We start from the raw sequence: 14,403 nt of genomic DNA, 5'->3' as shown, positions 1-14,403 counted from the left end.
TCGCAGCAGTGATGTATGTTGTGAATGTTTTATTGCCATTGGTTAATAAAGATTCTGCTTTTGGCCAGTGGCTTAACAGAGTAAAGCCAGGCTGAAAGAGATACATAGAGAAAGTAGGTGAAGTCAGGGAGAATCCATGTAGCTGCCACAGGAGACAGACACCTCTGCTGGAGCCCACTGGAACCTTGCCAGTAAGTCGCAGCCACGTAGGGATACACAAATTAATAGAAATGGGTTAATTTAAGATATAAGAGTTAGCCAGAAATACTCTTAAAACAGTATTGCAACTAATACAGATTTCTGTGTGATTATTTTGGGAGTTGGGGCATCCAGGAAATGAACAAGCAGCCTCTGCCAACACCCATTGGTGCAAAGATGATCAAGCCTTACATCATCAAACTCAAGGAAATACACACCCAGGCTTTGAAAATTAAAGTGAAATCTCCAAGCCATCACAGCCATATGACTCCGTGTGTCAGGAGACCACCAGTGGAGTCTGAAACCTTAGGCCAGAGAAATTAGCCTTGTGCTTTTTAAATGAGAATCCTAAAAATGTCAAGTACAGTTTCTCTGTCTTGTGAAATGTTCATCAAGAATGAGGGAGAAGAAAGCATTATGACATAAGGGACAATAATGAGTTACTTGTTAATAGAACTAATTAATAGTATCAAATCTTTAAGACTTGGTGAAGGAAGTTCTCCGTGGAGAAGGAAATGCTAACAGAGAAAAGATTAGAATTTCCGACAGGTAAGCTAGGAGAATGTAGAATGCTTTGTTGTGATGGTTAAAGATGGATCAGCGTAGACAGAGCAAAGATGGACTTAATTTAGTAGTTGTGCATGTCAGCCTGTTATGATCAGCCACATTTCCCTGGGCTTTGGTGTACCTCCTGAGAAGCATGTGGCTGAGGAAAGCTATCCCCCTTGTGGTAGGGACGAGAAAGAAAGGAGTACCAGGTCACATAATTCCTTTAAAGGGTGTGCTGGCTAAGTTTTTGTCAACTTGACACAGGCTAGATTTATCTGTAGGGAAGGCAGGAACCTCAATTGAGGAGATACCTCCACAAGATTTTGCTGTAAGGCATTTTTCTTAATTAGGGGTTGATGGGGGAAGGCCTAGACAATTGTGGGTGGTACCATGCTTGGTCTGGTGGTCCTGGGTCCTTATAAGAAAGTAGGCTGAGCAAGCCAGTAAGCAGAACCCTTCCATGGCCTCTGCATCAGCTCCTGCATCCAGGTTCTGGTTCTGCTTGAGTTCCTGAGCTGACTTCCTCCACTGATGTACGGTGTGGGAACCCAATAAATTGCTTCCTCCGCAACGTGCTTTTGACCATAATATTTTATCACAGCAGCATCACCACCCTATCTAGGACAAAGGACATGTTCCAGTGACTTAAAACCTCCTAAGGCTTCCCTCCTACAGTGCCACCTTCCCCCAGCCTGGCTATGCATTGAGGCACAACTTTTATTTTTGTTTTGTTTTTTTGAGACAAGATTTCTCTGTGTAGCCTTAGCTGTCCTGGAATTCACTCTGTAGACCAGTCTGGCCTTGAACTCACAGAGATCTGCCTGCTTCTGCAGTGGAGTGCTTGGTGGGAAAAAAACATTGGACACATTGTCCTCTTGGGAGCCATTGAAGGTCTAAGTGAGAGCCACTGTCTACATACTGTGAACCATCAGTCTCCTAGTGAGTTTCCTAAGTCGCAGTTGGTAGTTGAGGTAAAGGCAATGACAGCCTCCCTTGTATTTCCCAGGGTGTCATCTGCAGGACAGGTCTTTGACTTGATGCACTCATGTTTCTATTTTTACTTTTTCTTTTCGTTCTTTTGTGGTTTTGCCAGAAAATAAAAACAAATAAGCAGCAGAAATTGCCCAGATCAGTGCCCCGGGCCCTTTCCCTGCGGTTTTCCCGCAGCTTTAGCAGCAGCTTTGCATCTCAGGCCATAGCCTACCTGGAGCAAATGTTTCTGTGTGGCGTAAAAGGATGAAGTGGCTTCTCATTGAGGAAGTGCATGCATGGAAACACATTAAGATCACTAGCCAGTATGGAAATCAGAGTAACAGTACACCTGCCAGAGCACGAAAATCACAACTAGTGACAACAACATTGGTAGCTAAACCAATATTCTTACATTGATGAAGAAGTAAAACTGTGACATGTGGAAACTCTAGAGAGTACTTCAGTAGTATTTTATATAATAAAAACAACTTCCATGTGACCCAGAAATCGCATCCTGGTTGCATTTATACCAGCCTAGTAAAACTTCTGTTCAAAGATAAAAACCACAAATCTGTATGTGAATAATCATAGTACAAGACTTGTAATAGCCAAAACAGGAAACAACCTGTATGCCCTTGAACAGATCCATGCTGAGAGAAGCTGGCATAGTGATACAGTGGAGGGCTACTCAGAAATCAATGATGATGAACTACTGAACAGCTTGCCAATTTGGATGAATCTCTAAGCAGTTGTGCTCAGTGCAAAAAGCCAGTCTAAAAGTTATATACACTAAGAGTATGTTTGTGTAACTTTTCAGAGTCACAGAATAAACGGGGAAAAGTATTTATCAAGTCAGGATGGGTGGTATCATTGGGTGGTATGGACTTCATGCGTTAGTTTAGACTTACAGTGCTCTGGAAATGAGTGATGGTAGGAGAAAGGAAGGGAAGAGAGAATCAAGATCAACGTCTATATTTTTGCTGGGTCTGGAACACTAAAGCCTCCCTTAGGTATTGCAGATATGGGTTGGTTATTTGGACACCAGACTCTGGCTTTCCCACTGACTTTATGAAGGGTATCTAACTCTAGAAGGTGAGAACATAGTATTTGCATCCCTAGTCTCTTTTGCTGTTAGGCCACTGGCTTATTCTTGTCTCTGCTTTTTAATTTAGCCAAATGCACTTGCCAGAGCTGTTGAAATGCTAGGAATTTGATGACATCTCTGCACTGTGGTGACAGTAAGGTCACGTGGCCATGGCTCAGCATGGAATGGAACCCGGTAGTTTGCACTGAAGCCCAGATGTCTGCTGTCCACTGCTCAGTGTAGCATCTGTACTGGATCACTTGGGTCAGAACGTTAGGCACAGAATTCTGATCTTTTCATGTAACTTTCAACTTTTTGGCATTTTTTTTAATTCCTTCATTTTTTTTGCTCAAATTTGACTGGTTGTTTCTGAATAATTACTTTAACTAATACCCAAGGTATGGATAATACAAATTCCAGAAAAATTCTCAAGAAAAAGAGAGAAAGATGTTTTAGTAATTGAGTTTCAGAATCTCCTAAAGTGAATCAAAAGGCACTTTTGCATAAGACAAATGTAAACATACTATAGCATGAACCTCTACATAGACCCTATCTGTCACTTTCTGTATAGTCTCTCTGGAATCCCAGAGCCACAGGAACCCAGCCATTGCTCTGGTCTCTTCTCTTTATGTGGCATAATCTCTTTAGTAGGCTTCACCTTTTTTCTTTCCCATTTTATTCAGCAAATTAATAACCAGAGATGTTCAGGTGAGAACATTAGTCGTAACTGGCCTTACCACCAAGTGGGAAAGTTCTACCCCTCAGCTCTATCTCCAGCCCTTGAAAGGCAATTCTGATAGTGTGTACACAATCCAGAGGAGGAAACCCAGCTCCAGAGGCAGAGAAGGGTTTCCCAAGGATAAAGGGTGTGTCCCCGCATCTAAAGGTTGAGTCAGAGTTGAGCAGAGTTTGAGTGGGGAAAGCTCCCAGCTACAGGAGGCAGACCAAAGGCAGGAAGATGTAGTTTCTTTCCAGGAGCTGGAAGCATATTTTGCCAGAATGGTAACCATGTAGGCATGGCGGAAGAGCAAGTAATTCTCTTGTTTGTCTCTTCTGGCAATACTGGGCCTTGAGCTTAGGATCTCACTCCTGCTAGACAGTGCTGTGTCTCTGAGCTGCAGTCCTAGCTCTGGCTCCTCGACCATCTCTTGAAGGGCCTCATGCATCACCTTGAGTGGGACCCATCGAAGGGCCCTCAGGAGTGAAGTCATAGTCCTATAGATTTGAATCTTGAGAGTCAAGGACTCTGACAGACACTCTTGGAGTGTAGAATTTCAGAAGATAGCTTAAATCTGTCAGGATTACGGTTGCCCTGTGATCTCTGGGGTCTGAAAGCAGACCGCCAGTGCCTTGTTTACTCTCCAGGGATCTGCTTTGAAAGTACAGCTCTCGCTTCAGACACACAGCATGTTGCAGAATGCTCTGACCAGAAGCAGCTTTCTTCAATAGCAGGTGCAGTCTTTCTCAGGCCTGGGTGCACAGACCTATGTCTTACTCTATGAGTCACAGTGACCAGTGAGTTCTCTGCATCCCAGGGTGGGTGGTATCTTTATAAAAATGTGAAATTACTTAAAACCTGTCCCTAAGATTCCCAGTCCTAACCCTGGATTTCAGGTTGTTCAACACCCAATCCCTACTATTTGAACTTAGTGCAGCTTCATACTTTCAAGAAAAAGGTCCCAAGAATTTTTGGAAGTGTCCTAACAGTTGGAGACCAAGAGAAAGGTGGACGATATTTGCCAGCCTCCTAAAATTTAGTTTTCAGAAAGAACTTAATTTCTTTGGAGCTAAAAGGAACATTTCCTCATATAACAAGCTCTTTTAGTGGTAAAACTTATTTGGAAGTGGGGGGAGAGGAGGGCAAAAGGGGAGTGGAGAACGGGGAGGGGAACATGATGAATTGGGAAAATCCAGTCAGGGAAGGATGGAGAGGGAAAACAAGCAGAAAGATGTCTTCATAGAGGGAATCATTGTGGGGTTAGTGGGAAACCTGGCACCAGGATCCCACAAGGATGACCCCAGCTAAGACTCTAAGCAATAGTGGAGAGGGTGCCTGAACTGCCCTTCCCCAGTAATCAGATTGATGACTACTTTAATTGTCATCATAGAACCTTCATCCAGTAACTGATGGAAGCAAATGTAGAGATCCACAGCTAAGTTATGGGTCAAGCTCCTGGAGTTCAATCATAAAGAGGGAAGAGCAATAATATAAGTAAAAGGGTCAAGACCATAACGGGGACACCCTCAGAAACAGCTGACCCGAGCTAGTGGGATCTCACTGACCCTGGATGGACAGCTGGGGAACTTGCATAGGACTGAACTAGGCCCTTAGAAAGTGGGTGACAGTTGTGTGGCTTGTGCAGTCTGTGGGGCCATTGGCAGTAGAACCAATATTTATGCCCAATGCATGAACTGGCTTTTTGGAGCCCATTCCCTATGGAGGGATACCTTGCTCAGCTTAGATACAGGGAGGAGTGCCTTGGTCCTGCCTCAAGTGATGTGACAGACTTTGTTGACTCCCCATGGGAAGCCTCACCCTCCCTGAGGAATGGATGAGGAGTGGGGTAGGGGGAAGGTAGAGAGAGCAGGAGGAGGGGAAGGAGAGTGAACTGAGATTGGTATGTAAAATAAAAAGATTGTTTTAATAATTAAAAAAGTAAAACTTGCTTCAAAACTCATTTTAAGACCATTTTGATGTCTTTTAGTTGATTTGAAATTATCTTTATTTTGTGTATTATCTTCAGGAAAAACATCTAGAAGATAGAGAAAATAAAACTTTAGTGTCAAATGAAATTCTTAGAGATCGATGAATACACCACACACACACACACACACACACACACACACACATAACTTGCAAGAACTTAATTTTTTACAAAATTAATGTTGACTTATTTTATATAATGCCTTTACCTTCTTTAGATTCTAATGTTTTCATTTACTTCGTAGCAATTCCAGTGCATATAACTTGATGTGACTTGTGTATTTACTCTGCAAAATACCAGTGATGGCTCCTTCTGTATAATGGGGAAATACGATTCTGGGTGCTTGGCAGCATTGCACTGACATCAGCTTCCGGTGTAGCACAGCCTGGCAGGTGGCATTCAGATGGGAGCACATGTAAATTTGTCAAGTCACATAGTGACAGCTGGCTGGCAGAGGGGACAGGCTCGCTCTCTGATAGAGAAGCACGTTTGGGAGAACTAATCAAATCCAATGAGACTAATTCCACCCATTGAAGATGGAGTTTATCCATTAAAAAAAAAAAAGCCTCCATGACATCATCACCTTCTATTTCCTTCTGTCAAAGCATCGACTGCCTCTCAGCTTCAACACACTGAGGACCCAGCTTCCAGAAGAACCATTAGGAAGACAGACCACACCCAAACTGTAGCATATGGATAGGTTTTTTGTTGTTGGGTTTTTTTTTTTTTGCTACTCACTTGTGTATTTGTATTTGTTTATTATTTACTTGTGTATTTGATATTTAAAATTATTTTATTGTATAGATTTATTTGTGTGTTTATGATGAGTATGGACATGCCTGTGCCACAGCACATGTTTAGAAGTTCAGGAGTTCTTTCTCTTTTCCACCTTGTGTGTCCTGAGACTTGAACTCAGGTTGTCAGATTTGATAACATGTGCCTTTACCCATTGAGCAATCTTTACCATCTTCAATATATACTAGAGATATACTTCTATGTGTATGTGTATCACTAGGTGGGTTTTAAGGATTTTTTATCTTTGTTTATGTGTATGTGTTTATGTGTCTGCCTCTGTGAGGATATGCCATATGCCATGTGTGTTCAAATGCCCACAGAGGCCGGAAGTGGGTATCTGATCCCCGGAGCTGGAATTATAGGCAGTTTTGACCTGAGTGCTCGGAACTGAACTGGGATCCTCTGCAAGAGCAGCCAGTACTCTTAACTGCTATTCCATCCCTGCCAGCGCCATCTATGATCATACTTTAAAAACAATAAACTCTACTTGGCTTGAACTTTTCAGCAGGCAATTATTGAAACTTCCAGCAGTGAAAACTGGGAGCTGTGCTCCACCACCTGCCTCTTAGACTGCCTTCCTTCCCATGATTTTTCCTTCCAGGTGCTTGTGTCTATCACTAAAGTTATGTCAGAAACTCTGTTCTTCACACTGTTTTGTGTTTTGTACCCTCTTAACTCCTTTTTACAGCAATTTTGTATGTGTGTGTTGTATCTGTATGTGTGTGTGTGTTATATCTGCATGTGTGTGTGTTGTATATGTGTGTGTGTTGTATCTGTATGTGTGTATGTTGTATCTATGTGTGTTGTATCTGTATGTATGTATATGTTGTATCTCTGTGTGTGCTGTTGTATCTGTGCGTGTTGTTGTATCTGCATGTGTGTGTGTTGTATCTGTATGTGTGTGTTGTATTTGTGTGTGTATGTGGTGTATCTGTATGTGTAAACATGCAATGACTTCCATGTGGAGCTCAAACGACAACTTTAAGTATCTTTCCTTGGCCTCCGCCTTGTTTGAGAATGAGTCTGTGTTGTTGGCCACTATGGATGCCAGGCTGTCTGCCCCACAGGTTTCTAGGAATTCTCTTGTCTCTGCTGCTGTCTTGCTGTAGGTGTATTGGGGTGACAGACGTGTGCCACCAACTCAGGCTTTCTATGTCTTCTGAGAATCTGACTTCAGATTCTCACACTTGGGCCACAATCACTTTCAGCCACTAAACTGTCTCCCAAGCTCAAGACTCATTCTTGAGTTGTTTATACAACATTCCTTAATGTGGTATGTTCTTGGGTATAAATCCTTTCCCTATTCTAAATCCGCCAGTCAATCTTGTCCAAAGTATCATTAACTTTATTAGCTCAGATGTATTGTGACATTGGAAAAGTCCTCTAGCCCAGTTCAGGTCCCCCCAACTCAGGCGTAGATGAATCATTGTCCCTCCCATTGTTTTTTTAAGACCGAGCTTCTCTGTGTAACCCTGGATATCCTGGAACTAGCTCTGTAGACCAGGCTGGCCTTGAACTCAGAGATGTGCCTACTTCTGTTTCCCAAGTACTGGGATTATAAGCGTAAGCCACCACCACCCAGCTTTATTATTATTAATATTAATTTTTTTAATGTGCCTTGGTGTTTTGCCTACCTGCCTGTCTGTCTGTGTGTGAGGGGATGTCAGATCCCCTGGAACTGGAGTTACAGATAGTTGTGAGCTGCCGCGGGATGGTTGGGAATTGAACCCGGTGCTTTTTAGAAGAGTAGCCAATGCTCTTAATTGCTGAACCATCTCTCCAGCTTCATTGCCTTTCTTTTTAGAGCTACATTTTGTTTTGTTTTGGAGCAGTGTTCGCTCTATAGCAAAGGCTGGTGTGGAACTCACTATATGCCCCAGGGTACCCTTAACTTATGATCGCCTTCTGCTCCTGCCTTGTAACTCTCAGGATTATAGTGCAGGTTACCGTACCTGTCTTCTTTAGAGCCGTTTGGATGATGCTGTAGTGGTCCCTCCTTTGTCCCATCATTGTCTCCTCTCCATTTCCATGACTGCTGCCATTATTTACATGGGCATTCCAGATTCATGTGAAAAGAATCAAGCAATCTCAGAAGTTCCTTGAGTAGCACAAAGGGAAGTATGTGTTTGGAATGAGTCCCTGAGAAAGCTGGGTGCAGAATGCAAATATTTTGAATGGACTTATCTTAGAGTTGTACTGCTTTTTTTCCTTGTCATTTTAAAACCCTTAATACGAATAAATTGTTTGCATAGTGGTCTTAAAAAAAAACCTTAGATAAGAAATACATGATTTGAAAGCAGAGAATAAAAACATGAATGATAATGGACGTAATGCCTAGGGAAGGCCCTTGCTGCTGCTGCCAGGCAGACCTTATAATCGGCTGTTTTCTGTGTTTATTTCGGGATGCAGATACTGGATAAAGTGGCTGGTTGGTTGCCAGCATATGACTTAGTTGCCAAGTGGAGTGTTTAGCACTTGTTGCGTAGGACTTATATCACAAGTCCTTCCCATTAACGGTCTGCTGCTGATAACCTACTTGGCTTCTCATGTGGTCACTTTGAAACAGCCACTTGACAACATTTGGGAAATCACAAAGTTTCTTGCTGAATAAGAGTGAGTGGATGACTGTATGGGCTCTGCCATACAATGATAGGCTTCCTAGTAAAGAATGGGCACCCACTCAGTGTCTGCTCAGTGAATGAATTAATCCCGTGGGAATGTTTCTCTGGTTCACTGTGGCAAACTGTGTGGACTTGAACCTTAAAAATATGGTTAAATGGCTAGACAAATAGAGAAGTAATAGTATTTTAATGTTTATGGGGCTTACATTTGTATGGTGAATAATATTCTGCTTATAAATAGAACTTTATATTGACTTTATATAGACTTTAAATGGATTAAATCTCAAAATTTTCTTGATTCTAAGTCAAATGCAAACTCATAATATTGATGTCCATAATATTATATCTTAAAAATCAATATAAAAAAGAGATGGCTTCAAGAATATTAGCTTTGATTACTCATAAAATGTGTACTAAATACGTTTCTCTTTATTTTTAGATTGAAAACTTGCAAGAACAACTTAGGGATAAGGACAAACAACTGACCAACCTGAAAGACAGAGTCAAGTCCTTGCAGACAGATTCCAGCAACACAGACACTGCTCTGGCCACACTGGAGGAAGCCTTGTCAGAGAAGGTGAGTTTAGCCTCCAAATCAGGCATTCAGAATTTAGAGAAACTAAATTGGGAGGAGTGATACAAGTGCATGCAAATATATGTTCTTTCCCTCATCCCTACACTGCCTCTTGTCCCAGCTGATTCTTAGACTTCATGTTAGCCAGGAGACTGGACACAATGCAGCCACAGGCATCCCTTTGAAACTCAGACACAGCATCACCCTTGGCTGTCTGAAAAAGCATTCACTAGCTTATCATTAAAATTTTGGTGATAAAACTCTTAGCCTGCCCCATAGGGTTGCCCACCTTCCTGATGGAGCCCTTTGTGGACAGTACTTCTGCCTCATGCTTGTCTCTTCCTTACTTCTCTGTGCCTTAGTTTTGTTTGTCCTCTAAGCTTCAAGTATGTCATGTTCTCTTCTGCCTCCAGCACTTTGCATTTGCTTCTACTTGCTTAGGATGTGACTTTCTATGTGCAGATTTTCTATGTGAGTCTTTCTGGAGGTTGTTTTATTCAATATTCAAGATGTGTGAGTTCAAATCCTAGGTCCAGTACTCATTGTTTAGGTGAGTTAGCCTCTGCATTCCTTGTTTTTTTTTTTTTTTTTTTTTTTTTACCTATGGAATTGGGGCAATAAAAGTTCCCACCTCGGAGGATTATGTTATATCAAGAAGAAAATGTATTTAGAGCTGTTGAGAGGGGTTATTGTTGTCATTATTATTTAATGAATCGTTTCTGTAGAGACAGCATGTTAGTGTTCTCGTTCTGTACTACAAACTCCCACAAACTATTGCTGAGATTTTAACTTTTTGTGCATCTGTTTTAAAGGGATTAACTCCCTCTTCATACTGAACTCCAAAGCAAGATAACATACCCTGTGTGTTTTAATTTGCCATCTCCAGGGCTTAGCAGGATACCTTACGGGGATGCCCAGTAGATACTGGATGCTGGTTGAACGTTCCACCCTAATGTGGGTGGGTGAAAGCCCCAGCTCTTACAGAGTTCTCATTCTAGTGAGGGAGAAGGAGAAACAGAACGTGACAAATAGTGGCACATGTGGGTTTTCAGAAGGTGTTATTTTCTACAGATGGAAAGAAATCAGAGAGGGGTACAAGATGCATGGGGTTTTATGGTCAAGTTAGAGATAAGAAAATGGTGTTTAAAGAAAGACTTGATGGCAGTGGAGTGAGCCATGAGTCTTTCTGCTGGACCATGGGTTCAAGGTAGAAGGGAGAGCAATTCTAAGGAGTTTGGGAAGAAGTTAGATGTTGACATTCCTCAGGGTTTTAGCAGACCGAGAATTTTTATAAGTAGGCACTGTGAATGAAAATTTTTCTGTCTTTTCCTTGTAAAGATACAGTAAAGAAACAGTCTTTTATTTAAATCAATAACTATAAGAGACCATCCTTAGGCAATAGGGAAGGCATAAGAATTCCAGATTGTAGAGAGGCCATTGACTGAATCACCTTTTTAACAGCTCTGTTACTATTTTCCATTTTACAGATTTCTTTTTAACAGCAAAGACAGGAGAATTCTCAGGGCTGGTTGATTCTTCAATATGCTGAGCATCTAGTTACTCCTGTATCAGCTGTTCTAAAGCCTACAGTTTCTCTTTTGTTAAAGGCATTGCTTATCCCGTATAGATTTCTTAGTTAACCATTTTAAAAGTAGGGCTGTTGGTACCTCTGAGAGTTCACCAGTGGTTGTTCTATGGTTTTGTACAGCCTGAATGGTCAGGGAGTGTATTTTATAATACCTTGTAACATCCTTTCCAGAAACATAAGTTGGTTTGTAATTTGTTTCTGATACTGCAGGAATGTTAATTTGGTTATTCCATTGTTGTAACAGATTACAACCCCATAGATTCACTGCTATATTAGTCACATAAGGCCTTAGCCTTCCTCTCTGTCCTTCTGGCTGTATTAATTCTACCAAACTCTTGCTTTGTTTTTCTTAAGGTAGGGTTCCAATTCTTAGGAATTGAACATCTGCCTCCTGAAGAGGCCAATTTGGATGTCAAGATTCTGGAGTAATAATAGTTAATCTGTACCTGTGTCTAATCATCCTTAAATTATAATGCTATTTTTTGTGCTCTCAGCTTTGGTCTTTGATCATTTATAGAAGTCTATCAAAATATACATTTTCTATTTTCTGTTGGAATTGTTGATTCATCCTCCATGGTTATTAAATCACTCAGAGAAGTATAGTTTTTTATAACAGGGACTGGATTTTCTAATTTTCCTAGAGAGATAAGTCTTCCACAGTGACTGGGAATGACTGGACCACTTTTGACCTTGGGGGATTTGATAAGCCTCCCAAGGAGTTTCCTGTTGGTAATGGGGTGCCTTTTTTGTCTCTTTTTTATCTACATTCATTGGTCCAATATTGGCCTTTGCTGCATCTTCTGCATAATCCAGAAGGTTGAGGTCTTCTATATGGGTCATTCCCAGAAGAAACATTATTTCTAGGAATGCCTTGTCTACAGGCCCTTTTTTGGGTGACCTATTCTGCTGCAATTAAAACATTTTGTATTTTGATATCTCTTCGTACCTTTGGAATTTGCTTCTCCTACCCAAGCCTCAGTCTTTTAGTAAAAGGAATCAACATTGGCCATGTGTAGGATGAATTTGTCCATTTGATCTGACCTTTAAGAGCCCAAGTATCTTTTTGCATCATAAATTAGCATTTTCAAAAGCTAGAGATTCAATGAGTACTCATCTAGCTTCTGAATCTGGTACCCCTATTTGTACAGCTTTAGTTAATCTTTGCAAAAAGTCACTAGATGGTTCTCTTGGACCTTGTATAACCTTAGTATATGATTCAATTATTTTTCCTAGTCTTAAATCTTGTCTCAAACATTCAAGGCTGCTGTACAGAAAAGAGACAAGATTTGTTCATTGTACATAGCTTGACTGCCTTGATCAGCATGATAGCCTTCACCAAGAATTTGGTCTTGGGAGGTTGCAAAACCTCTGACTCTACCTTGATGTTCAAGGGCCTTAGCTTCCTCTCTCCAATTACACTTCCATGGTAACTGTGGACCATCTTCTAATACTGCTGAGACTAATTGAAGCTAGTTCCCTTATTTCTTGAAGCCCATGTCTTTACCAACTGCCTCACATATGGTGAATGCATGCCATAAGATACTGCTGCTTGCCTAATATTTTTTAGATCTTTCATACATATATGCTACCATTTACATTTTGTATGTCCTTTTGTGTATTTACTATTTGCTTACTTTTCAGAAATAGTAACAGGATAAGTAGCTAAAATTCTTGCTTAGTTCTATCAATGAGAGGTACTGGCAATATTAAGTCTTTCTTATTGTCTTTTGTCTGAACCTCATATCCTTAATTGACAAGTTCTCAATGGTTTCAAATCTATGTATCATTGTCTTTTGTAGAGTCTGAATTTCTTGAGCAGTGACTATTTCTAACGATGTCATCAAATCAATTGATTTCTGGTTCTCATCTTGTACATATGATTTCAAGTATTTAAGTTTTTCTATTAATGATATCTTCTCATCCTTAGATTTATTTATTTATTTATTAGATTTATGTTCTCATCCTTAGATTATTTGGGTGGGATATAGAGTGCCTTCCAGGAGGGATGTTCTATCTGATAGCTTGTTATAACTTTTTAACGTATTTTGATTGTCAGTTTCAACAGTATGAATCCTTTTAGATAATCTTTCAATACCTTTTTGTAAGGTTTTTATAACCTGTTGTCATGGAGTGAATTTTGCCTGTCAAATTATTGGTATCATTTTCAATGATATGGATCCTTTCAGCCAACTTCTCATTGCTAGTCTTTAACGTCTATATCATTTCCAAAAGTTTCTCATTCTTGACTGTATTATCAAACCATCTCTTTAAGAATATAATATGAATTATCAAACTAATAGCACATATGGCTAAGATTGTATACATTCAAGGTAGGTCATATACCTCTTTTAGAAATTTCTCTGTAGTATAAATGAAAAGATTATTAAATTTGTGGATGGTGATATTATCTACAATTATCAGATGATTTACTTCCATTAAAATTCTGGTTCAGATGAGAATGTTAAGGTGCAATAAAGATGTGGGCCGGTAGGTGTTACAGATATACCACTAAAGGAGTCTAGCGACGCTGGAGCTATGGTCTTACTTATTCCAGAGTTGTTAACCTGTGGATTTTCTAAGCAGAACTCAAAACAACCAAACTGAATGGATTTTGTTAAAGAGACATTGGTCAGGGAAGCCCTGCAGTGGATATGCCAGGGCCATAGGAGCTAAGGGAAGTTGCAGTAGCCACGTAAGAGCAGCATGTGGGATTGGTAGCAAGCCTCCGGGACCACAGGAGCCACAGGAAGCTGCCAGGGCACAGAAAGTTGTGTTGTTGCCGCATGTGGGGTGGCAGAAATACGCAGGTTCCACAGGAAGCCATGGAGGGGCAGGAGGGGAAGCTAATTCAGGGCAGATAGGAGTTGGGAGTGCTAGTTTTTCACCAGGTGGTGGTTAAAAAGCCTCAGGCAAAGAGCCTTTTTAAATGAATTTGTACCCCAAATGTTAGACACCAAATGTAGCACGATTAATAAAAACCCAGAGACAGATATTGGGGTTCAACCTGAAGGTCAGAAAAGCAAAACATCCAGCTACTGACTCTTGCCTCTCCCTCAGTCTGAAATGGCGATCCTGCCTTTAGGAATCAATGTAGTGGTATTTCATTCAAATTTTAATAAATAAAGATTATCTGAAGTTCAGACAGTAAAACAGCTGCACTGATCAGCCTTACAGACCAGGCAGTGGTGACACACACATTTAATCCCAGTAGCCATGCTAGTTTCCCATAGAAACCAAGCAGTAGTTGTGCACACTTTAATCCCAGCCCAGAGATGAATATAAGATAGGAGAAAACAGCTCTCAGACACAGTGTCATT

The 14,403-nt window shown here is 40.8% G+C and overlaps 1 protein-coding gene across 8 annotated transcripts in view; it reads left to right on the top strand.

The window, feature by feature from the left end:
- Erc2 (ELKS/RAB6-interacting/CAST family member 2) overlaps positions 1–14,403 on the top strand; it is an 892,417-nt gene that overhangs the window by 401,624 nt on the left and 476,390 nt on the right. For all 8 annotated transcript variants that reach the window (XM_041662605.1, XM_041662600.1, XM_041662604.1 and 5 more), the window contains one exon: positions 9,364–9,501. In XM_041662605.1, coding sequence (XP_041518539.1) covers positions 9,364–9,501 — 138 coding nt within the window. The remainder of the gene's footprint in view (positions 1–9,363; positions 9,502–14,403) is intronic.

Source organism: Microtus oregoni, unplaced genomic scaffold, assembly GCF_018167655.1.
Source record: "Microtus oregoni isolate MIOR12 unplaced genomic scaffold, Mior012 000013F_ref0000133, whole genome shotgun sequence".
Classification (NCBI taxonomy): domain Eukaryota; kingdom Metazoa; phylum Chordata; class Mammalia; order Rodentia; family Cricetidae; genus Microtus; species Microtus oregoni.
Note: the sequence above shows the minus strand (reverse complement) of the source record. Positions and strands in the feature narration are given on the sequence as shown.